Source organism: Mizuhopecten yessoensis, unplaced genomic scaffold, assembly GCF_002113885.1.
Source record: "Mizuhopecten yessoensis strain PY_sf001 unplaced genomic scaffold, ASM211388v2 scaffold4999.3, whole genome shotgun sequence".
Taxonomy (NCBI): domain Eukaryota; kingdom Metazoa; phylum Mollusca; class Bivalvia; order Pectinida; family Pectinidae; genus Mizuhopecten; species Mizuhopecten yessoensis.
In genome coordinates this window covers 661,263-688,531 of record NW_018405829.1, presented here as the reverse complement: position 1 = coordinate 688,531, position 27,269 = coordinate 661,263, and the positions used below count along the sequence as shown (strand labels likewise).

Here is a 27,269-nt window from a genome sequence, read left to right as displayed (position 1 = left end):
AACCCACATCTGCATAAGGTTATATAATAGACGGATGGACGGTTAACAGTTCATTGTTGATATTTTTGTATGAGATGTCATTCTCAGACAACTTTCAATTTCCAGCTGGTCAACATAAGTAAATTAACTAAGATCTTTTCAGGTGTGCACACCACGTGAGGTCACTGGAGCGAGAGTAGGTGTCCCAGGGTCCCACATATAGCTTTATTTATCGACACCTGATCGGCGCTATGTACATATATATAAAGATACTGATATATATACTTGATAGTCTCACTCTGGTGCCCATCACCCGATATAGCTTACCCGTCACCACACTGCGTACGTATAGGGGAGGCTGGCTGTAGGTTGGGGCACACACTCGGATACAAGCTGTCGCACAACGCTGACTAAGTGGAATTAAGTTTTAACAAGAGACTTGGAAAATACTGTCATTAAAGTGACAAACACGTATTGGATTATCTTGCTGAGCCAAGTTTTAGGCGATCCGGGGCTTTAACGTGAGTATATGAAAATGTCAAGTTTCGTGCCGTCACAATTCATTTCTTAGGGACAAAAAAACCCAGCTTGATTAAGAATATATAAGATAAGAAAATATTTAAAACACACGGTGGAATTTCATACCTGATGAGAGGATCAAAGGCAGACTAGTTTTCTGTAGGTTACAAAGTCGACTCAACTGCAGGATGCACCAATGAAAATAGTTTGCAAAGTGGAATAGCCTACACTCGTTGTGTCGACGCAGGCATTTTTCAAAGCAGTATATACCTCATTCTTGGGTGTAGGTAGTTAAAAAAAGCGCATATAATTGTTTCTCATCGAGATTGATAATGTAATAACTGAGAGTAAAATAAAAGTGATGTTCAAAAGAAATTAACGAACTTTGCGTTAAATATATTTTCCAATCCTGCATCAGATTGTCATGTCGGCCTTGATATTGTGACGTCATACTCACAAGTTACCTTGGTTGTGTGACGTCAAAAGCACATGTCGCATTAGTAATGTACCGTCACACTTGTATTCCGTCTTTGCATATTGCAAAGTTATCTTCTCTTGGGAGCAGGTATTGATTGTTACGTCACTTGTTTGTGAGAGTAACGTTATCAATTTTTGAGAAAACGACGTAATTTTCTAACACAAACCAATGACGTAACAATCAATACCTGCTCCCAAGAGAAGATAACTCTGCAATACGCAAAGACGGAATATCACTTTTGACATTGCGACGCCACAATGTCAAATAGCAATGGTATGGTGACGTCACAATCACATGTCGCCTTTTATTTTTCACGTTACAATTACATGTTGCCTGTTGTGACGTCAAATTAACTCGTTATTTCATCAAGGAGGAAGATAATTATATCTATGTCATTTATACTCACTGCAGTAAAGATATCAAATCACAGCAGAACAAATGTCCTCCAAACAAAAGATGTTTTATATAACTGATAAGATACTTATATATCTCAAATATGTTAGATAGAAAGAAAGTCTGAATAATTACAAATATTGACCCCTCTCTCCTTTCAGGCTCTTCAGATTTTTTGTTTTACTTTATTCGGCTATACCTTGACCCCTCTCTCCTTTCAGGCTCTTCAGATTTTTTGTTTTACTTTATTCGGCTATACCCAGACACACACACTTTGTTTTTGTGTTTCAGGAAGAGTACTTTAATTCAAAGTTTGGTCACTAAGTTTTGTAAGAGGAATAAAATAAATGTATTTGCAGTGTATTTTGTGTCTGTTTGGATTAAACTATGTTAAATTCGAACGCGTCCCATTCTTACACCTGTGGCTGTAATATGCGGGGTGTTTTGTGTGACTCGTCCCAAACTATTTCTACACTGTATCAAAGATAATCTAGTTTTTGCATGTGCCATATAATACCATAACCCAGACTGGTATAGGTGCACACCAGTATAAATGTTCGCTGTAATTCGGCCTCCCTTAACACGTCACTGGCGACTCCCCATTTTTGATACGCCTTACAACAAAGCGACCCGACTATTACCGAGTTTATGACCGGCGTAAAACCTGCTAAAAGTTGTGTTCAAACAGACATAGACATTGTAAGCATGCGTTATATACAGTTACAACGTCTATGTTATGTTATCCTGGGAATATATAGCTTTACATATATTTACATTTCTCGTTTTATTATTGTCGTTTAAACATATTGATGTGCAATAGCGTTTCTAAATGGGCTTATGTAAAATTTTATATGAATTCTCCTTTAAAAGAAACAGTCCTTTCCCCCCTTTTCAATTTTTAACATTCTCGAAATAACGTAATGGTTTAAGTGTACATTTAGGTACAGTAACCACGTGATTGTTTAGGTTTACATTTAGATACAGTAATCACGTGATCGTTAATGTGTACATTTAGATACAGTAATCACGTGATCGTTTAGGTGTACATTTAGGTACAGTAACCACGTGATTGTTTAGGTTTACATTTAGATACAGTAATCACGTGATCGTTTAGGTGTTCATTTAGATACAGTAATGACGTGATTGTTTATGCGTACATTTAGGTACAGTGATGACGTGATTTTTAGGTGTACATGTAGGTACAATAATCACGTGATCATTCGATACAATTTCAAATAATTCTTTCTTTTGAAAAGCACACAATTTCCTTCGTAGAATAGATTACGTTTTTAAATCGTTTCTTGTAAAACGTTAAAACATTAGCTGTCTTGTCACGAGAAACTGTGAACAAGATTTCTGTATTTTAATTCTTTTCTAAAATCTAACGACGCTTTGATGGGAAATTATAATAAGAAATAAATTCAAAATTAACATAAACTCAAATTTAAGGCAGGCGTCTCATTTCATTAATAGGATCATTATGGATGATAGTCTTTGATCGAAAAACATCTGACAGTCCCCTGCTGTGTTTAACTCATTAAGTACGTACACCCATCCAACCAACTGGAATAGGGTAATGATAAAAATACATCAGGACATGCCGGGGAATCTTAAAATGTTCCAACCATACCAGTGCAGCAAAACATGTGACGTCATCAACCTCTGTTTAGTTTTGCATTCTTGGAGCATGAGTGATGCTCGGAATAATTTCTAACTTGAAAATATGTATAAAACATGAATATGCCTCCTCTCTATTTGATGGAAATGAATCTAAACAGTCTTACCAAAGTCAGCGAAGCGGAAAATATAGGTCACAGTGATCTACATTTGTCATTGATCCCCTATACATGTACTAACATATTATAAGGTTTCTTCTGGTATAACAGTAAATTACATAGTCTAATCAACATATGTCGTTCGGTCGGATCAATGGACAAACAATAACATCCCGTCGAATGATTTTACATGAACATGTTCGTCATTATGGCGTGTATCTATGTTTGTTGATTTTTTTATTGACACTGGTGACTAGTTTAAACATATTTTATTGCCAAAAAATGCAAGAGGATTGGGCACAAGTTTCATGAACATTATTAACGCCCTTTCCTTATAAGATAAATAATTGTATATACACATCATAAGATGGCTTTCATAGTTTAAATCACTACATTTATCTATTATTGAGAGAGAGAGAGAGAGTGATACTAGAAATAGTATGGATATCCGGACTTCAAATTCCAGAAAAACGGAAAATTGAACGTTACATTGCCGCGCTTATGTTACATGTTTTAACAAAGTCGGCAGTGAAAAAACATATGATATATTATAAAATTATGGACTTCGCCAATAATAAAATATAAAATAAAAACAAAAACCTCAGGGTTCTGATTTTTTTACGCGAGCTTCCGTATAAAATTCAGCCAGGGTTGAATCCAATCAGTTCAGCATTGTAGCTTTCGAAGACATCGTCAAAGTTCTCTTCCTTAATATTAGCATGGAGGACACGCACTGCGTGGTCGGTGGTCTTTTTTGTGTTATCATTACCTTTATCCTTGAGTAATATTTGAAAATTTTCAGATGTGACGGAGGCGAAGCATTCGCCATCAGCCATCTTCTGTTGACAGATCGCGTTCCGGTCTAACTGCGCGTGCGCTACAATAGGTTGCGGTTCCATATAGGCTATATTTAGAAATCAATATCGTCTACATGAGTATTTGAGGACTGGTCACGGGTATAGGATCCGGCCAATGTGATTGCTAGAAATTTTTAAGCATATAATAAATACATTTCAGTGATACGATATATTCAATTTATTTCAACTTATAGGATTTGCGTTTGTATAACAACAAATAATTTCATATAACTGGTACATAAATCACAATTCAGCAGCAACAACAACATCATCGACATCGATTTTGTCATTTAAACCACGGACTTAGATAATTCCGTGTTTAAACGGAGGTCCATCTTTGATATAAGTTCCATCAAGACGTCCAACTTATAGTCAGTGTCATTGTCCCTTGCTCCATTAGTATATAAAACGTGATGGGCTTCCCCAACAACTCGTCAAGTAGACCGAGACATTATCAATGTTTACAACAGGACAGTGTCCACCCGTAGTGAGCCCCACGGTGTCAACCAGAGCGCCGCAATAGAGCGGGAAGAAAATTTGGCTATCGATTTCACTGTTGTATTCACAACGCTATAAATAGATACACGTACTCGAGTACTAGGCAAATCGGTCTATATATATAGCGAATAGGCCTACTTTAGCACCGATCATTCACAACGACAAAAAGTCATTCTCCATTTCACAAAAGCACAATAAAATTACCAAAATTCAAAACATCCGCCATTTTCAAAGGGACATAACTTATATCTGTATGGTGTATTTCTATAAGAAAAAAACACCAACATTTCAACGAATTCTAATTTACGGTTATACTTGATTAATCACATTCAAGGATGGGAAATTTAAAATGATTTAAACGAAATAAAATAAGCATCGATACCAGGTACATTTTTTTTTAAATTTTCGGCTATAACGATAATTAAAACGTTGAGGGCTTAACTCTTACATACAATTCACATGTAAACTAATCATGTGTAAGGTAGCATACAACCTTAACCAATCTTGGTCAGATATTGTTTTTTTATTTTCCATGGTGGGTCGTTTAATTCAATCTAAGCTCAAAATATTTTCGGCCGGGTGCATAACTTGTTGCTAGAAAAACATCTTAAATTATTTAGTTGTCGTGAAAGCAAATTACGACAATTGTACGATACCCTGTACTATGTATGGTATGTAGATATTGTACTTAGTATTTTCGCGGATACCGTCCCGTGCTACGCGAAAGGGTGCTGACGTAAGATTTTCTCCAGGGTAGACAACTCAGTGACCGTACGGCATTTTATTTTAAGAAGCAGTAATAAAAGTGAATCATTCTTATTAAAGCTTTACGTGTATGTCATGGTATATCTGGTATTCATTTGACCATTGAAACAGAACATATATAGAGAGAAAGGCATAATGGAAATACTTCATTTGGGAGTTTATTTACATCACTCATCTTACATCACTCATCTTACATCACCCATCAATTTATATGATTCCTTTAAGTACAAATTTAACACTGGTTTCTTTTTTACGGAACATTGCCGAATGACCTAAGAGAACGTATCCAACTATTCTTTCTTTGATGTTTATTTAATATACACAAATACAGCATGTCGTTTCACGAGGATAATTCAAGTTAAGTCTTATCAACAAATATTTCTGTCGTAGCTGTCGAGGCTTCCTCCGTCCAAACTCATGGTTTATTATATATTGTTTGGAGAAATTCACAGTGTGAAATATTATCATTTGGCGTGACGTTACACCGTTCTTTTATGATTTATATCATGGGAGAAACAGAATATCAAAATCGTGTCGATCGAAACGTACCTAATTCATCAGTTATATTTCCGAATAAACTTACAGATACACTCGGATCTCTCGGTGAAGATCCTAGATTATATACATGAGTACAAACTACTCAACTACTCGAATGGATGAATAACTGATAATTAATAATATCTCGTTCGATACAATAGGTATAGTCCTAATAGAAGGTCGACACATTAGTTGTCCCCAATTTCACTGGGTGTCATTCTGCCCCAATCTCGACCGGCGCTGGTCCACTAAAATGTTCAGCTGATATTCAGAGATTCGTTTATGTTTCGTTAATTGTTGTTTGTGCCGTATGTGTCATGGTAACAAACAATATATTTATAGTGTAAAAGTCTAGACTTACTTTTTAGCCTTTGCTCCCACTAAGGTATTTATTGTAAATCTCACTATGACGTGAAACAAAATTTACTTCGGTTATTTATGCAAAATTATGCTTAAACTAGATATAGGGCCCTACATTAAACCAGACTTGAAGACATGATATTTGTAAGGTATATGCTGTGTTCCAAGTAAAATGTGTCCTCGTCACCACATATAAGGTCACTTATAAACTGTTGCCGCGAGAGGCGACTGTCAAAACGAACGGGTAGGTAGGACAGAAACGATATCACCCCGACTGTGGGAATGGACAGCAGGTAAGTTTAGTTCCTTATTTTAGACACAGAAGCAATTTCCTGATTTTATAGGGGAGCACACTAGCCGCCTCATACGTACACGTAGTGAAGCAAAACAAAACTAAACAGTTTCATTCATATACATAAACTAAACTGTTCACCTAGTTCTTATTGTCCCTAAATGCAAAACGACACCTGCCTTGTTTTTTTGTATACAGACGTAATCCTGTTCAGTATACACCTAACTATATATATTGTTAGTCGGTACCTGTATACTCAATCCTGTTGATAAGTTAAATCTATTAGGTCAACTCTTTCGTAACGCCATAGGCTTTTGAATACTTTGACAGCATATTGTAACCGATGTCTTAATTGGCATTTTGTTGATGTCCATAAATCGCATTGTATTGATAAAGTATAACGAAAAGTACAATGGCGAGGTCATTAATACAACACGATATTAACCACAGGCACCAGGTAATTAATACAATGGCGAGGTCATTAATACAACACGATATTATCCACAGGGACCTGGTAATTAGTACAATGGCGAGGTCATTAATATAACACGATATTAACCACAGGGACCTGGTATTTAGTACAATGGCGAGGTCATTAATACAACACGATATTAACCACAGGGACCTGGTAATTAGTACAATGGCGAGGTCATTAACACAAAACGATATTAACCACAGGGACCTGGTAATTATTACAATGGCGAGGTCATTACTACAACACGATATTAACCACAGGGACCTGGTAATTAGTACAATGGCGAAATCACTAATACAACACGATATTAACCACAGGGACCTGGTAATTAGTACAATGGTGAAGTCATTAATACAACACGATATTAACCACAGGGACCTGAGAATTAGTACAATGGCGAGGTCATTAATACAACACGATATTAACCACAGGGACCTGGTAATTTGTACAATGGTGAGGTCATTAATATAACACGATATTAACCACAGGAACCTGGTAATTAATACAATGGCGAGGTCATTAATACAACACGATATTAACCACATGGACCTAAGAATTAGTAAAATGGCGAGGTCATTACTACAACACGATATTAACCACAGGGACCTGAGCATTATTACAATGGCGAGGTCATTACTACAACATGATATTGACCGCAGGGGCCCGATAATTAGTACACACTATGTTAACGTACATTGTAAATATTTCTCATATAATGCATACATATATAAATATGGAATAAATTGTACAAACGGTTTCGTCGCTTGAAATGTATTAGAATTTATAAAAGTGAAATTGTTTCATCTTCATAAAATAGAGTGTTTTTAATACAATACAGTGGACCAAAATCAGTTCCTGGCTTACAGTGTACGTTTCCTTAATTGCAAGAAAACTAGTTCACCCCAACCGTAATATACATATAAAATACCCAGGTAGGGATGGAATAACTTGTATGGATTAAAGAAGAAAACAATACCGTGTGTGTGTGCTAGGAATTGATTTCGGTATATTGCATAAACAATATTTGGTAATAATAAAATAAATAAGAAATTAAAAATAAATTGATAAATAAACTCTATCGGAAATTTGAAGAATTAGAAAGTAAGTTTACATTTATGGATAATCTCCCTCCCCCGCCCCTAAAGGAATCTGTACACGGTTTTATTTTCTAGCGTTTAGGCAAATGTTCTAAGATGTTTCAGAAATTAAGCAGAGGGTGTTGTACTTAATTCTCAGGCTCTAGCTGGTGACAGTGGGGAAGGGACATATTAGTTGCTCCTTACGACAAGCACTGGGATAGAGCTCGCGAGCAAGCCTTTTCTTTAACTGAACCTGCGGAGTCGGATATTGAATAATAACAGCTGATTAGAAGTATTGTGGTAGAATTTTATTACGTTTATTGCTTTGCGTTATCGAGCCATGCTCTCAGACAGCGGGGTGCTTCAGATGTTGGCGGAACCTTTTGATCGTTGTGCAGTTAACGAGGGATGCGCATAACGCCTATCAGTACATTTGAAGTATTTGTTGACATCGCTGTTATAACGAAGTATCTATGCATACGGAAAAAGACTGGGAACTTTGAAGCGTATTCAAGACAGATTTCAATGTCCGTTTAAAATTGTCTATAAGGAAGGGACTTGTTATATGTAACATTGATCCAATAAATTCTTGTTCTGTTTTTGCATGCCAAAATATCTTCTTCATATTCTAAAAATATTTTTTTCACACAATTTAGAAAATACATTTATAAGTCGATGACAAATGCACAAATTTTCTATAGGCATGACGTCAAGACAATCCTCACATTTTCTCGAAGAAGAACATGAATACTTGATAATATAAGCTATGAGTTATGTGTCGGTGAAGCACTAGTCGACCCTAGGAGGAACATTATGATTCTTATAAAAAAGGCTGTATGATCCCGTGTATGGGGCGCAATGAACATTCAAAACATCTCATTCGACGTTAAAGTGAAATATCTCCGATTTTGCCGGAACAGTCAATTCCAACAATTAATTAATGAGATTTATAACATTTCGTGAATTTCGTGTAAAATCCTTTAGAAAGAAAGATTGACATGGCCTGTTATGTAAGTGATATGTACAGATACAGTGTTATCATTTACCCATGTAAAACCTTTCTTCGTAGCGAGAATAGGGGGTATAATTAATAATTAACACCAAGAGATGGAGATTTCCTGATGTCATACGAGTTCTAAGAGTTTTATATTATGTATTTCATCAAGTTAGAAAAAAACACGGTAAAGTGGAAACGAATTAGATTTTCATCACATTGTGATTTTATCACTGATAAAACTGAAAAAATCACAACACTCACATCATCTGTGACATCTTCGCATTGTTCCTTAAGACGGCACAATATGTGATATGTTGGGGCAGGGCGGGATCATTATATGTTACTAGACGGGTACATAAATGGGATTTAAAGGAAAACATGGGAAAATGGCCTTGAAAACAGCGGCATTATAAAAATAAGTCTGGCAACTATAGATGAAAGTAGAGGAGTTGTACAGGTGCTTTGAGAGTTGAAATTGGGAAGTGAAAATTGCTTTATAGTCTCTTAGTTACGTCTAGACGTATTTACATGTGAGAAAACGTATTTACACAAGTAACTATTCATGGAGTTTCTATTGAGACATGAAATTGCCCAGTGGGCGGTTGTGAAATCTATTGTCTTGTGTCCCGGAGGGCGCCAATTACATCGGTTAATTGTCCGAAACAGTATGTCGATAACGGAGTATTTGATAACACTACACGGAACAGTGGATCTTGAATTTGAATGCATTTTCCCGAAATAATAGAATGTTAATATCTTAGTCAACTTTACCTGGGGAATAGACTCTGACGAACTACGCACATGACAACACAAATACGTACTTCACCACCAGGTACGGCCGACCATTCTAAGATAGAACAGGCAGCGTACCAGGCACTGCCACGCCCCCCTTAATGACACTATCTTATGGAACAGGTAAGATAAAATACATTACTGTGAGGCTTGGAGCAGGAATTCTAGGACCACACAGTCATTTAGCCCAAAGCGCGTGTCCTCCCGGATAAGCACGGACAGCTCAATTCTCAAAATTAAATATACCAGAACTATATTTGCTATATATTTCTGTTATTTACAGAATATTTAAAAATATAATTATATATGCTGTTTGGTTTGCAGCTTCCAACGAGGAGAAAAGATCCATAATGTTTTGGAGGAGGAAGCGCCCGGAGAGAGGACTGAAGGTACGCTAAATACACAGGGCTTTCTTTCAGACTTGACAGTTTTCGATGACTTAACGAATTCAACTGAAGTTCACAAATCATGCTTCGTTTTTATCAAGACAAGACAAGATTTTATTCTTTTAAACCATAATTTACATGTGATATTAAGAATATATACAATGGGTAAATTCAAGATAGAGTACGTGCTGTTTTAACCAGGAGAACGGACTCTCTCTATTACTATATTAATATATTTGCATATTTTAACTAGTAAAACTTTGTTATTTGTTAAAAAAGTTGCTGGAATTTTAAACAGTTTGGTTGCCTGCTATACTAATTTGGAATATACAATTTTCTTTCATTTGAAAAATTTGGACAATTAAACATATAATGAAATTCATCTCCAACTTCAGTATTACACAAATGGCATTTTCTATTTCTTCTCTCTATATTTAACCATCTTCCTCTTTCTATTGGAGGTCTGGCATTGCCAGTTCTAAATTCACAGAACATAATGGCATTTTTTTGTAGACAGGATATTTAGATAATTTTCTAATTTTAGTCCATCTTTAAATAATTTATAATTTATTCCTTTGCTGGATTCATTTTTGTCAGAATCCCAATTTTGCAAAAATTGGTAAAATAAAATTCGTTCAACAGTTTTTTTTAACCACAAAATATTTGGAAATGTTTGTGATATCCATATATTGGATAATCCACACTCGTCAAGTATACTTTTCACATATCTCATCCAGGGGATGTGATAACCAGTTTCCCCATTTTCTTCTGCAATTTTGTGAAATAGTAATTTATACAAAATACTGGATATTGTATTAAAATCTGCTTCTACAAGGTTTGCCCAGAAAGTGATCATTCTCACTTTTATATTTATTGATAGGGGATATCTCCCCAATTCGCCATACACCATAAAATTTGGGGTAGACTTATTTCCATGAAGTATGAATTTACAAAATTTAAGATGTAAACGCTCGATCATATTCAAATTACTGAAACCCCATATTTCGCAACCATACAATACAATTGGTTTTATAATTTTGTCAAATAAGTCTAATTGACAATCTATTGACAAGTTTTGAAGTCTACACTTCCTCAATACTGCAAACATAGCTTCTGTTGCTTGAGACACCAGGTATGTTTTGTTACAGGTATATCCACCTGATCTACTTAACATAAAACCAAGATATTTCAATTCCTTTACAATCTCGATTTCATCATTATTATAAGTAAACCTTAGATTTCTATTTAAACGACCTTTGGAAAAGATCATTATTGTTGTCTTCGATACATTTACTTTTAGTTTCCATATTTCGCAATATAGCTGAAAACTATCTAATTGTTTTTGTAAATCCCCTGGTGTTTCAGCAAACAGAACTGTATCATCTGCATATAATAAGGTTTCCAAGTACAGATATATAGACAACTCATTTTGCAGAGTATTATTTACAGATTCTAAACCTTTAATACCTCGACCTTGTAAAAATTGTTCAGGGTCATTTAAGCAGAGAGAGAACAAAATCGGCGATAAATTTTCGCCTTGTCTAACTCCAATATTACATGGGAAATATTCAGATTTACAATTAATCAAAGCTATTCTGGATTTAATACCATCATAAAGATTAAAAATTACTCTAAAACATTTTCCGTTAATATTACAGTTTACTAATTTTTGCCATAACCCTGTTCGCCAAACCGAGTCAAAGGCTTTTTGAAAGTCAATAAATGCACAATACATTTTTTTTTTTTTTTTACTAATTTTCAATAATTCAAATAGAACATGTGTTATAAAGTTATTGTCAATTGTAGAATATCCTTTACGAAAACCAGACTGATTTTTGAAGAGGAGGTCAACTTGATCAGAGAATCTTCCCAACCTGTTATTCAAAATTGACGTGAAAAGTTTCCCCATACAGCTCAATTCCGTCTTTGCGTATTGCAGAGTTATCTTATCTTGGGAGCAGGTATTGATTGTTACGTCACTTGTTTGTGAGAATAACGTCATCAATTTTTGAGAAACCGACGTTATTTTCTCACACAGACCAATGACGTAACAATCAATCCCTGCCCCCAAGAGAAGATAACTCTGCAATACGCAAAGACGGAATAGAGTAATTGGGCGATAATTCGCAGGATCAAGTTGATCAGCTTTGTTTTTATATATGGGCATAATATTCCCTTCCAGCCATATTGTGGAAATTATTCCCGTATTAAATATGACATTAAATAATTATACATATATTCCGTCTTTGCGTATTGCAGAGTTATCTTCTCTTGGGGACAGGTATTGATTGTTACGTCATTGATTTGTGCGATAAAATTACGTCGTTTTCTCAAAAATTGACGACGTTACTCTCACAAACAAGTGACGTAACAATCAATACCTGCTCCAAAGAGAAGATAACTCTGCAATACGCCAAGACGGAATAGGTAGCATAAATTCACATGTAGAGGAAATGTACTCGTTTACAATCAAGTCATTTCCTGACGATTTATTATTTTTCAAACCTTTGATACATTTCTTAATTTCTTCTGATGATATTGGTTGGTATATAATGCAATCATCTTGATTGATGTTCAACAATAAATCATCGAAACTATATTCTAAATCATCCGTAGAGTTAAGTTCTTTAAAATAATCAAACAATGCAGTTATATTTATGTTTGTGATTTCTCTTTTCTTATTTGACAAGTTTAAAATTTTCCAATATGCTTTTGGGTCAGATGACCGCATATTTTTTAATTTGTTATACAATTCGGTTCTATACATTTTCATTCTTTTGTTTAACATTTTTTTTTATAATTTTTCTCCGCTTTATATTTCTCTTCGTCAAAAATACTGGAACTATATTTATTGTACAATCTTTTTGCTCTCTGATAATTCTGTCGAGTAGATTTACAGTCTTGGTTAAACCAAGGCTTGTTTACATTTACAATAGTTTTCCTGGAGTTATTAGAGTTTCTAATACTTGTAACTCCAAAAGTAGTTTTTGCAGATGATACAAAACATTCACATATTTCTTTCAAAGTATCATCCATAAAAGATAAGTTTACATTTTCAGTTCTGACATAACATAGTTTTTTCATATATTTCAAGCATTAATTCAGTATTAACATTTTCACAAAAGTCAATTTTTTTTTTCATTATCTCACTTTTTTGGTTTTTCACATGAATCAGTTTGATTTTCATGTACCATATTTGCATTTACAAAGTTTGAATTTAACACAAGTGAAAGTGGGCAGTGAATATCGGAAAATAAACTAGAAAAATTTAATATACTAAAATCTTCAACCAACTGTAAACAATCAATTGTCACAATACAATAATCGACAACACTTATGTTTTTACAGGTGTGTTTTCCGATATTTTTATCTCTGCCGACTCGACCGTTCATAATGTACAGATTATTAAATTTGCACATTTCTCAAAGTAGATTTCCATAGTGATTTTTCTTTGTGTCCATGCTATTTCTATTAATTGACAGACCAATTTCTTCTAATTTGTATACATTTGACAGCTGTTCAATATATTAAGGATTTGTAAAATCATTTTGATTTTCTCCTTCAATATTTTCGAGAATACAATTTTCGTTTGCAACTCTGCTATTAAAATCTCCTGTCAAACAAATACAATTATGATTAGCTGACATTGTTATTAACTCGTGTTCAAGTTCATTAAACGCATTTGCTGATGAATAATCAGAATTTTCTGGCGGTATATATACAATACCACAAATAAGGTTTTCATTTATATTCAAAACACAGGCTTTCAATTGAAACCACAAGACATACAATGTACTGACTATCTGTGTTAATAACTTTTATAAAGTTTACTAAATGATTATTTGCTAATAAAACTATTCCTCCTGACCGCTTATGGGACAGGGATGTTCTGTTCTTCATACCTATACATTCAAAGCCAGGTATATCTATATGATCACAGTCATCTGTTTTCGATTCCGTAAAACATAATATGTCATAATTTGTAACGAGTTCTATGAACTCCGGGTAATTTGATCGTTGTTTAAGACCACCTACGTTAATTGTTAATATTTTGACACCTGTACGGGTGTCGTTACTTGAAAAAAAAAGATGACTTTTGCTAGGTTCTAGGAAATTACTTGTAGTTGATTATCATAACGCTGCTTCCGAATCCCACGAGGCCAGCCAGACGGACCGAGGCAAGCCAAAGGGCCCGAGGCCAGCCAGAGGGGCCGGAAGCTCGAGGGACGATAAGAGTCTCAAGTAGATGTAGTGGGAAATGGAAAAGTTATGCATATGTATCATAATCTGTATACGAACTCATACAAAAATGCCGAACTTATCATATATTATTTTCAATATCGCTCTTTATCCTTTTATAACACAATATTTAAAGTTTTTATATTTACTTTACCAAACGGAATGTAAAGGTTCTGGAACAGACGAGGCGTAATTTACTATAAATTGTTTAAATGAAACTACAAAATATGTACGACATGTTGTGTCCTGGGCGTCTATGGCGATACGAGTCCAGAGTATAAACATGGACGATTTCAAAACGTATAAAGACTCGTGGGAAATGTCTTGGAACATAAACGTTTTTGGATAAACTGACTGACTGTTCAAGCCCGCTATCTTGTTATGGTAACATTTCAATATTGTAACTAGTACCAAGGTAGTTATGTCCGTATGTCAATATTGTTACTAGTACCCAGCTAGTTATGTCAATATTGTTACTTATACACAGCTAGTTATGTCAGCATGTCAATATAGTTACTAGTACCCAGCTAGTCATGTCAGCATGTTAATATTGTTACTAGTACCCAGCTAGTTATGTCAGCATGTCAATATTGTTACTAGTACATAGCTAGTTATGTCAGGATATCAATATTGTTACTAGTACATAGCTAGTTATGTCAGTATATCAATATTGTTACTAGTACCCAGCTAGTTATGTCAGTATATCAATATTGTTACTAGTACCCAGCTAGTTATGTCAGAATGTTAAAATTGTTACTAGTACCCAGTTAGTCATGTCAGTATGTCAATATTGTTACTAGTACACAGCTAGTTATGTCAGCATGTCAATATTATTACTAGTACACAGCTAGTTATGTCAGCATGTCAATATTGTTACTAGTACACATCTAGTTTTGTCAGCATGTCAATATTGTTACTAGTAACCAGCTAGTTATGCCAGCATGTCAATATATAGTCACAAGTACTGCGCTAGTTATACCAGTTTTAGATATCGTTATTAGTATCGAGCTAGTTAACTCAGTATTTCAATATTGTTACTTTTACTCAGCTATATATCTCAGCATATCTTATTTTGTTTGTTTTTGTTTTTGTTTTATACCGAGCAATTTACTTTTTATTTAACAGAAGAAATGTTCAAGATTTTAGTTTCCTTGGTCACATTTTCATTCGAGCTTCAGTTCAGTAGCATTTTTCTATTCAACTGGGAAACATCATGTTGAAAAAAAATAGCGACTGAAAATTTGGAAAAGACAACCTGAAAATACTTAAAAAATAGAGTCAACAAATAAAAGTTGTAACAAATAAGTAATTTAAATACTTTAGTTTGAAAAATACTCACATGGTCTCTCTAACATTTTTCAACTTGACAGATCCAGGGGTTACTTTTTTATTGGGTTCACGCATATCTGTATTTCATTGACAGGCATTGGCGGAAGGCGGCTTGGCTTTTGCTAGGACGTACTCAAATATCTTAGCCCAGACCGAGTCCAAACTTGACCATGCCATTGATAGAGATAACAGGAAACCGAAATCGACCATTGGCAAGTACGTAGCACTTACTATCTTTCGAGTCTATACTCGATTACATCATACAAAGACATTAGTTAAAATGTGTAAAGCTATTGTAAGATCTGGATCACAACGTACGAAGGAAGAGATTGATTTAGGACATAACGTGCCTACGAGTTGAAACAGTATTACTATTTTCTCTATTTTGAAATATTTGTGTAATTCATTTGCTTTAGAAGTTTCTCATATAAAATATATATTGCGAAGCATTTTAAAGAATTACAATTCTCTGAAATTAGAGTATTAAAAAAAAAGACAACGAAAAGGAAAATGTAGAAAAACATATCTTCAATTTACAAGGGGTAACACAAATGGACTCAAATCCAGGAAAGAGGAAGACTAATACATAGCTGTGAACCGGAACACTTCTTCACCATTATCACTGGTGTAGTGGAAGAAATGAATATTGTTTAATTTGATTAATAGGGTACGGATGAAGGGTGAAAAGATAATCCACAGTAAACAAGTACTGCTTTCTATAGTCCTTCTCAACATAATAGACTGTATACTGGTGCTGGGGGAGCTAATCCTCGACATCTACATCCTCAAAGGTACGTTTTGTTCGATTGTTTACTTTTAAAATTACTTGTATGTTCATTTTACGACGGGGTCTGATGATGTTCGAGTCACAAAAGGGTCATATATTGTGTCAGCACAATGAAATGCTATAGTTTGAACAAAGTGACAAGATCGTTATTCCGAACAAACTTAATACACTTGTAAACATAAGATGTGCCCAGATAGACCACAGAAGGAATAGGTACATCCCTTCGGAGGGAAAACAGGTATTCAGTGTTGCCACACGTCAACTGTCATCTCTTTGATGTCTCAAATAGAAGGATAAAGAAGATTATATATATTGTTTTGCAGTTCCAGACTCACAGTACTCGTTTCTGGTTCCCCAAAATCAATCGACTTCACAAATAAATTGTCTTTGCAGCTCTTATATCAGCTAAAACTGTAGCCCTATAAGTTGACTCAAATGAGTTACCTATGCAGTCCTCACATTAGTCGCCGCCTCTGCAGCCCTCACATTAGTCACCTCTGCAGTCTTCATATAACTCACCTCTGCAGGCCTTACATTAGTCACCTCTGCAGTCCTCACATAAGTCACCTCTGCAGTCCTCATATAGGTCACCTCTGCAGTCCTTACATTAGACACCTCTACAGGCCTTACATTAGTCACCTCTGCAGTCCTCACAATAGTCACATCTGTAGTCCTCACATTAGTCACCTCTGCAGTTCTCACATTAGTCACCTCTGCAGTCCTCACATTAGTCACCTCTGCAGTCCTCATAAAGGTCACCTCTGCAGTCCTCACATTAGTCACCTCTGCAGTCGTCACATTAGTCATCTCTGCAGTCCTCACAGTATAACATCGCATTGATAGTGTCCCATATATCAAACTCTTCGTTGTTTTATTAAGTCATTTTGCATTTATCTCACAATACTTACAATTGCCACTGTTTCGGAATCGATAACGTAAGTGTAGGCAAGTCTGTTCATTTATCAATAACGTGAGTGTAGAACGTGATCCAGTTCTCACCGCGTATGAATATATGTAAATATGCCCAGACTTCTTTCCACAAACCTCGTGTCAATTTTTACAAACAAACGCTAGCATTTAGACTACCGTGCGTTCGAGACACCAAATGATGTCGGGTTCGAGACAAGACAGATCATGTTCATAACCGGTCATAAAAATGAAGCTAGTGTCAGAAGCTACAGTCGCGATTGTTCGTCGATACAAAAACGCTCCACCAGCTCCACTCTCTCATCTATGAGTGTCGGCACAGAAACGATGGCTATTGTTCCTAGAAATGTAGGTCAAATTTCTCGTCTCCTAAATGTTAATTTAACAGTCACTCGGTCGACAAACGATTTATACACATCATACATTGACATGACATCTGTACAAACCTCTGGTTTGCTTACAAACAGCAATTTCAATAACTGCACATTCAACTTCCACCAGGCCTAGGCTAGTCACTATCGCTCGACGACATGGTAGCATTCTCTATTTCCCGCCTTTGGGCGCATCACTTTTAAAAAATGGACGTCCGCGGTCATTAGTATTTTCTACGAAGTATTTTGCCCCCGTACCTCAATTTCATACCAATATAAAATCATTTATTCCATTACCTTCTAACACAATTATGAAGATATTGTATGAAGTTAAATATGGATATTTGATGTGAATAAAAATATTGAAATGGTGGAACTTTTTTCATTTGTCGTCACGGATAAAGTGGGCGGGGTTTAGCTGTCTATCAACGGCTTTTGCGAATGGCTGTTTCGCATGGATTAATATGACGTCAAAATAATTTTGAACACAGATTACACAAGGTAAATGCATGTATCCGCCTCTTTAAATCGTTTTATTGTTAAAAGTAAATATTGTAAATATAAGGATTAACCTTTTATTTTGTTTAGTTTATGAGATAATAAACCCAATGGAGCACGAGGTAACTTGTTCGTAAACGCTTTGCGCTTTGCGTTTACGCAATTTACCTCGTGCTCAATTGGATTTATTATCTCATAAACAAAACAAAATAAAAGGTTAATCCTTATTTAGCAACAACATAATGACGTAAACGTTTTATTTCAGCGGGTATTCATTTTCAATGGTTTAATGGGCATACTGTTTATGAGTATGACGATCAGTTACATTTCAAATATATATCGGAGTCACAAATTAAAGACATAATGTATTGAGGAATGTATTTCTCGTTGTATGTCGCTGGTAAACTGTGCGTTATCTGACAAGCGTTCTGAAATGTGAACCGTCTTGTGTTATTCTAGCACAAAGCTGCAAAAGTTTAACATAGATAGCAATAAAATAAAGACGATCTAAAAATTTGATACTTTAAAAAAAAGTATGAGAGATAAATTACATTCGAATGACGTCAAAGCTCTATATCAATCTCTGTCGCGTTAGTGGCACTAACACTAGTGGAAAAAAAGCGTGATGTTAATTTTGAGATGTTAAATATACTTTTGTAGTATATAGCAATTTTGACGGTAACCAACCGAAAGCTCTTAACATTTTTTATTGCAAAACAAGAGCCTCATGTTTGTAATTAATTCCTTATGGCTCTTACACTCATTGACTCAGAGAAATTCCTTACCTCTGCATTTTTCATAGTAAAGCAGTTCTGAAGTTTAGGAAATAGTATCACTGTAGCAGTAATACCGCAGTCAGATATGATTGCATTGTGTGTGAAGTTCAGGAGTTGTTTTAACGACGTGGATTGGAGTTATTGATAATGCCAATTGGAGTTGTTTGGTAGTGTTGGTAAGAGCTAAATGATGACGAAGCTCTGTTTATTTGGTAATATAGAGTTGATGGATGATGCTGCTTACAAATATTGTATAATGTAACTCGGAGTTGTGTGGAATTGGTTGATGACATTTTTCGAAGTTTGATGATTCAGATCTAAAAAAATTGTTGATAATAATAATAATAATAATTCGAAGTTCTTATATACGGCTTTATCACAACCTAGTTTGTAGGTCGTCTCAAAGCGGTTCACAAATTATTATCCGCGGTTATAGGGCCTTTGCAACCAGCCAATATCTTTCTCAACTCCATGGGGAGCATACAGCCGGTGTTGTCATTGCGGCGCTCACAGCTAGCATTCTACAATTCTAGTACTTCCCAACCACGAACTCATTCACAGCTGAGTAGACTGTAACAAGCGGGGTAAAGTATCTTGCTCAAAGATACAATACAGTGCCGTGACGAGAGTCCAACTCGCAACCCTTCGGTCACGAGCTCGGCGTCCTACCACTAGACTACCGTGCCTCCCTTCGGTCACGAGCTCGGCGTCATACCACTTGACTGCCGTGCCTCCCTTCGGTCACGAGCTCGGCGTCCTACCAATTGACTGCCGTGCCTCCTAATGTAGTTTGAGTTTTTCTTGTTGATGAACAGTCTACTGTTGGTATTTACAGGTGTCTTAGATAAAGCAGAATACAAAGAGCTAAACTTTGTAATAAATATGAAGCAGCTATACCCGGATCATCTTGCTCCACTGGATAAAACAGATATTGGCATTTTATATGATAAGGTATTGGAGGCTCACATAGAGTGGGATAAAGGGACACGCAATTCTCACGGAACTGACACGTCATTGACGTCACACAACCCCGCAAATTTCACTTTCTTGACCACCATTAACCCATCCAGCAACACCGAAACTGCAACCCCATCAGTGAGACGCAAAAGAGCTATTACTTCTGACAACGGTAGCCATGGCAACACCACGGTTGATCTGCATGGAAACAGTACAATTCACCACGACGACCACGAACATGAGCATCCACTCGAAGAGGAACTTGCGCACGCATTCCACAAAGCTAGCATCGCCATATTGGCAATTTTAGCCGTTGAGGTTTGTATCCAATAGCACATTAGCTCACTTTCAGTGTCCTATAAGTGGTGTTTGACAGGTGAAAAACATAATCTTGATCCGTATTGCATTTCTTGAACCCTATTAATTGTCGACAGGTTTGTTTTCACACAAGTACGACTCGTTATTGTTGGACAAAGATAAGGCAAACAGAAATTGTAATGTACATGCGTTCATAATCTAATTGTCTAAAAGCGTCAAACGCTATCAGTATGCGTTGTGTGAAGCAATGTTTGATACCTCAGATGTCTCTTACGAATCTTTCAAAATCCGATTTTCCCCGCTTCCTGATTTTAGTCATACTCGTAACTGTGTCCGTATTTTCAGACGATGCTGAAGGTTTTCTTTTTCGGAAAAGAAATGCTGGAAAGAAAATTAGAGGTAAGATATATTTCCTTGACACACGTATATGCCAGATTTCCCCCTTTGCAGTGCTCAATCTAACTTTTCGTTTGATGAAACTAATCATTCTTTTTTTCAAATTTCATTAAACCAAATATTGATAATAAAAAAGTGGCTAAGGTTTCCAACCTTATAGTATGATGGTGGTGATTGTATTTGTGTCAGGTTGTGATATAAGGCTTCACAGTTCTCTTTGCATATAACGAAAGGTCCCAGAAAAAAGGTTCGCCTTACTTTGCAGGTCCTTTTTGTTTCTATAAAAATCTTGCTTCCACTCAAATGTCTATGACTGTTGTTTCTCAATGATATGCCCTTCTCTCCTCAGATGTTTGACGGGTTCATCGTTTTTGCTTCGTTCGTAGTCGATATTGTCTTCCTAAAAGGAATGAGTGGGATGCACGTGCGAGAGATGGTGGTCATTTTGGCGTTCCTGGTGCCATGGAGAGTCATCCGAGTGGTCAACAGTACGTAAAAAACGACAACAGTAAACCCCGATATAAAGTGCTCATCGTGTCACGTGCCACTTTGCTACCCGCCAACACATTTGAAAGTCCCCAAATTTCCTCTTAATTTGATAAAGTTTTTATAATCTCTCTCGATATATCGTCGCAAACCTCTAACGATACACTTAGCTGAACAAATGATGTCGGTATTAAGAATCTCCGTACAATGCCAAAAATATAACTATACAACGGAAACTGTTTCCGGCGTGATTATCGCTTTGATAAATCATTTCAGAAGAGTGAACATTACGTTGTGGAATGGATATATTTATACCACACGGGAACACAGCTCATTATGCTGGCGCTCTACCTGGCCGATGGAAGTATACTGGCCAAGTAGTGCTACAGTTATATCCAAAGCGGAATAAAAGGGAGGCTACTGTACGGGAGAAAAAACTACAGTGTGGATCTTTAGTGGGATTTTTTTAGCGAAGGGGATGAATTAGAACATGTGTAAAATGATTTGGTCATTACGCTTTACAATGAGGAACTGTGCCTTCCCATTATTTAAACAACATCTATTTTTAGCTCTGTGTTTCATCGCTGTGAGCTTGACCGCATATTTGAGCTCTGTGTTTGATATCTGTGAGTTTGACCTGCATATTTGAGCTCTGTGTTTGCGCTCTGTGTTTAACCTGCATATTTGAGCTCTGTATTTGACCTCAGTTTTTTACTTTAATTTTAAGGTTTGGTTGTTGCCGTTATTGATCATGAACATTTCCGGATGAAGTTGCTGTACAAACAAAAGAAAGAAGTATCTACTGATCTTAAGAAAATGAAGGCTGAAAATAAGTCTCTGATGGTAAAGATTTTGGGAAATAAGTATCTACACTTAACTGTGATACCACCCAGTGTAATATCATAAAGAACAATGAGATGCCGTCATGGATTCATAATAGAAAGAAAACATGGCAACGTATTTTGTTTTTGTTCTATCAAATTCTACAAGCTATGTTATTAATGTCTCTCGGTAAAGCTTATAACGAGATCTCGTTGGAGATATTTTGTTATATTTTTTAAAGCGTATTGATTTTGCTTTTTTTGCATAGATGGACTATTTATGTAATTTATTATCACAAAAAGTGTATGAAAACAGCAAATATCCTCTTTATCCTTTCATGAAGACACTCTTTACGACATAATTATCTGAGAATTTGCTATATGTACTTTCAAATGGCCATAACTACTTCATTCCTTCTCCAATCATGTTAAAAGTATTTGTTTACGGCATACATCTTTTTTTTTTTAACTATGACTTGATAACGATATTGAATTTCCTTCTCTACCAGAACGGGATAGATATACTGAAGAAGATGGCGATTAGCGCTGGAGTCACAGAACAGGATATTGAGAAGAGTCTGGGTAAGTCCAATCAATAATATGTAACTAATGATTGTGTTTAGCGCAGTGACTAGGTCTGATCGAGGTATTTGTTTTGACTTCTTTTATTAAAAACAGTCCCGTCCGTTATAACGGGAAGAAACTGCATTGACTACCCATCTGCATAATCTTGGCTTCAGGACATCCTCCCCTCTCCCGGCCTCCTACTCTCATCCCCAGAAAATATTTGAAAAAGGAACAAATTGATATGCTTTTGAATATACTGCTTTAATATCAGCTTTTCCTTTTTTTAATATTTTGATCAGTTCCCCGGAAAAAAATGGAGGTGATGGGGGAATGGCATTTAATCCAAACCTGCAAATTTAAACAATTCTTTTTACTTTTCTCTGGACCCATCTTATGCTGACATTTGTTTTCATGGTGCTAACATGTTTTAATTTTATTGCTGCTACAGCTATAGCTAATGTGAAGGGTAAGAAGAAGAAAGGGCCGTCCATTTCGTCAATAGCAGCCAGCCATTTCTCCTCAAGCATGAAGAAAAACTCAACGTCTGTGTCCAGTGAACCGAAAACCAGAGTACCGTCTATCGAAGAGAGTGAATTAGAAAACGATGTGTTCGGCAAGGTCGATGACCCCAAGTCTCCAGTATAGTGACGCTTGTTATCATTACGTAGATGCTGTGTTGGAGGAGCTACCAGGTTTATGCCAACTTGAAGGAATTCATCATTTTCCACACAGTCATACGTCTATAAGAAGACAAAGTATGATTGATATCTTATCAAAAATATGATAACTAAGGGAATAGGAGAGAGGGAGGTTGGTAGTTATATTTCCTGTTATGTATACAGGAAGGCATGTCTCCTATCGGTCATACTGCAGGTAGAAATGGCTGCCTGGATTCTCAGAACGATGAGTGACGCTTGTGTTCAAATGCTTCTTCGGCACGAGGCCTTTTTATCAAGGGCTACGATGTTGATGTATATGCTTTGCTGTATGACTGGACCAACCTTGTATTTTATCAATAGCAAAGAAATTGTGATCATCTTTTGTATTCGGTTAAGTTTAATAAAATGTTTTATGCAATCTGTTTGTACATGTGTATTAACATTACACATATACACACTCTGTTTATATTTTTATAAAACTTACAAAAAAAAGTCTCAGTTTATGGCAAAAATTAATATGGTATGACGATATGTATTTCGATATGATACATTTATGACGAAAAATGAGATGTATGACGATATGATAAATATGTGACGAAAAAAGAAGGAAACAGTAATAAAAAAACAAAAAGTTGCATACAAAGCAGAAAGAAGGAAAATGTGAGAATTGAAAAGGAGCGAGAAAAGGAAGAAGAAAACTAATGTGTTTTTGATTAGTTTGATGCGTTTTCATGTGACAAGATACTGTATGTTCATAGACGCTGATAGTACTTTCATGCATTAAATACATACCTATCAATTGTGTAAGGATGCAGAAAAAGATGACAGGAATAGTCAATAAGATTTGTTTCCATTTACCCCGCATATTTTAAACGGAAGTAGACACGTTTGCTTTAACTATCATCAGTATACATCTGGACTGACTACGTTTCTTTAATATATTGTTTTAATCCGTTTATTGATAGTGAGTTGAAAGCATCTTTATAAATATCATAAAGATAAGGAAAAATGATTGTCAGTTGTATGTATTTTGGTTATATTTTAAATTCAAATACCAAACGTTTCATTTTTTTTATGCAAAAACAAAATAGTCAATATAAAAATCACAAAAAACCCCAAAAGCGTATTCAATGGTCTCCAATTTTGTGTTATATCTATGTCAGTCGTGGCTATCAGCAATTCCTGCCTGGAAAGATATTGAATAAGTTGTCAACGTGCTTTTGGTAACTTCAAACTGAAACCATAACAGATTTATATAATCTTGTATATTCATTGTATTTTTCATCATCATCTGCATTAAACTATCCTCGTTTTTCTTTTTTACCTTTTGCAATTTCATGTTTTACTAAGAATATTACTGATGAAAAAATTTTGTGCAATTTCTTTTTTATTTCTGAAAAAAATGATTTATTTATGGACAAGGGATAAAGAACTATTGCTTTGGTATTTTTGGAAAGTATAACTTCTGTAAACTCCTACTTCAATTCTTTAACAAATATATATCTTTCATTTTCTTTATCATAACGATATCGTTTATCATTAACTAATATCATATAAAGAAGATAATTTAATCGTCTATCTTTGCCTTTTAATCGACCAAATTTGTGTTTTCAAAGAAGAATTCAAATTGATATAGTCTGCTTTTCTAGACAACTTTTTTCCACAGTAAGAATTATCTTTCCATAACCGATTTATTATTTATATGGTTACGTTGTACGTTCCATTATTTACTCATAAATTTACATGTTTCATTGGTCGTTATGTCTCTTGCCAATTACCAGGTGCCTTAAATGATCTTTGTTGTCCAAGTCCACATGAAAGATTCAGAGAAAGACTAATTAATTAAAATTTACAAAATAAAACCCCAAACAAACTGCTTAATTGCTTTTTTTAATATTATTGTGCAACAGAATGTAAACTTGTACAAATATTAATCAAGCTTGATGGTCAAGACGGATGCGCAGAAAAAGATGTGTCTTGTTTGCGGGAAGAAGTCGAAATGTCCAGAGAAAACCCAAGATTGATGAATTTTCAAAATCATCATTTGCTGGAAAAGCGAGGTTGACTTTCTATGAAAGGAGAGGTTTCGGTTAACCCCACACTAGGCAATGCTTAATTGTTTACGTGCCTATAACTATGTGGAGATTACAAACTTGTTCAATTTCCACAAAATTGCATGCATGGAAAAAAATCAATAAAGGCATTATTAAACTAATCACTAGGAACGTCTACTCGGAGATCTGTTTTGTGTATATAACTTGTTGATATTATTTTTACTGGTATTTTTGTTACATATGAATGCAAATTAAATATGAAAAATAAAATATATCTATATATATCTATATATATTTGACATTTGCGCTTTATATATTGGATATGAAATTGTTACTTGATTTTCTCAAATCTCAAACATTTAATTTCATGTCTTATCTGAGCCTATTACTTTGGAGCAAAATTCTTTCGTTTAACACAAATTAAGTATAATATTATTACTATCACCACCATTCATTGGTATAAGCGTGAATATATCTTACCTAGAGTCTTTATTATTTTGTGTAGTATATCCATGCAATACAGCACCAACAAAATATTATCAAAACTCAGTGGTTAACATCTCGTTCTTACTACTTTCAAAATGAATTCATACAGAACTTGCGAGTTATCTCGCTTAGCCCACATCCTCCCAGTAAACATGATAGGTTTACTTGCAAAATATGTTCTTCATCCATGTATTTGCCTGCATGGATCAGTTTATTTAATCTCTTAAAATATTGATGTTGGGAAACATGACAACATTAACCTAATTACCAAAAGGAAATAGAGGACCTATATCGGCTTCATGTTGAATACATATATATGTATTTCACGAGTCTGGCAGACACCGGTATTTTTTGCACGAGCGCGAAGCTCGAATGAAACATATAGTGTTTTCTTCCTTCAAAATGAAATGAATATGGTACCCAGCGGGAAAACCATTAATATTGATTACGTTTTAAACCACGAATGAGTAAATGTATCTTATTATAAAATGTGCAAGACATACTGGCGTTCAATTCGGTGTCATACTCTGATGATTGCAGACTGGACAACAAGACTGATCGCCATTTTGAATGGGTAACTCAACGCAGTTCTATCCTTTTTTGGTAGTTTCTGGTAATAATTATTTACAAAAATGAAATCCATGGTTTAATAAAGTAACCTAACAAAGAAGTCCTACACAACCTCGCTTCATCTGCAACTCCATACAGAGGAATCTCCGTTTTTTGTGTCGCCTGCGACGGATGTCGGAAAGACACATATATAGGCGCTGCTTTTCCGACGGCGACGGCGGCGTCAACAATGTTAAGGTTTTGCGTTTAGCTCTGTTCCTGACAAAGTTACACCAACAAAACCTCGATCATAGATGAAGCATGGGTAGTGGAGCCTACTGCACTAAAACATTTCATTGATTTCTGCATTTTTTTGGTAAAAAACTCAAATTTCTGGACTTAGACAAAAACTGAACGTTAAGGTTTTGCGTTTAGCTCTTACATATTCGGCTGTTACTGACAAAGTATAAATGCTAGAGCAACCGAACTTGGGTCATAGGTTTATCATGGAATGTATAGCTGAATGCATTACACTCTTTACTAGCATTTCGACGATTTCTGTATTTTTTGCTAAAAACCTCAAATTTCTGGACTTAGAAAAAACCCTCAACGTTAAGGTTTTGCGTTTAGCTCTTGCATATTAGGCTCTTTCTGACAAAGTATAAGATCTAGACCAGCCAAACCTCAATCATACATGTACCATGGGTAGTAGAGCCTACTACTCTAAAAACATTTCTTGGATTTCTGCACTTTTTCGGATAAAAACCTGAAAGAGATATGGCGGGTTGCTATGCCTATTTCCCCAAAGCTATGTTACGCTAGTGCGCGCAGCCAACCGTGCACTGTTATGACGCGTCCTCAGGTATT

At 35.4% G+C, this 27,269-nt stretch overlaps 1 protein-coding gene across 3 annotated transcripts; it reads left to right on the top strand.

The window, feature by feature from the left end:
• The first annotated feature begins 293 nt into the window (after window positions 1–293).
• Window positions 294–25,642, top strand: LOC110450126. 3 transcript variants are annotated; one of them, XM_021497399.1, is made up of 10 exons: window positions 294–500; window positions 10,121–10,185; window positions 15,845–15,966; window positions 16,417–16,541; window positions 19,945–20,384; window positions 20,730–20,783; window positions 21,130–21,268; window positions 21,994–22,109; window positions 22,597–22,669; window positions 23,103–25,642. In XM_021497399.1, exons 2-10 carry the CDS (start codon window positions 10,147–10,149, stop codon window positions 23,297–23,299), a joined length of 1,305 nt encoding a protein of 434 aa, XP_021353074.1. In that variant the 5' UTR covers window positions 294–500; window positions 10,121–10,146; the 3' UTR covers window positions 23,300–25,642. The 3 variants fall into 3 exon arrangements, with proteins under 3 accessions (XP_021353074.1, XP_021353075.1, XP_021353073.1); XM_021497400.1 differs by lacking the exon at window positions 294–500 and adding an exon at window positions 6,411–6,454; XM_021497398.1 differs by lacking the exon at window positions 294–500 and adding an exon at window positions 9,842–9,919.
• Window positions 25,643–27,269: the final 1,627 nt, after the last annotated feature.

What these genes read in the sequence shown, in the direction of transcription:
- LOC110450126 (XM_021497398.1), top strand. Translation starts at nt 9,898, where the DNA reads ATGACACTATCTTATGGAACAG. An exon ending in CCGAAATCGACCATTGGCAA is followed by an intron (nt 15,967 to 16,416) that starts GTACGTAGCACT and finishes TTTGATTAATAG; the next exon opens with GGTACGGATGAAGGGTGAAA. An exon ending in TGGCAATTTTAGCCGTTGAG is followed by an intron (nt 20,385 to 20,729) that starts GTTTGTATCCAA and finishes CCGTATTTTCAG; the next exon opens with ACGATGCTGAAGGTTTTCTT.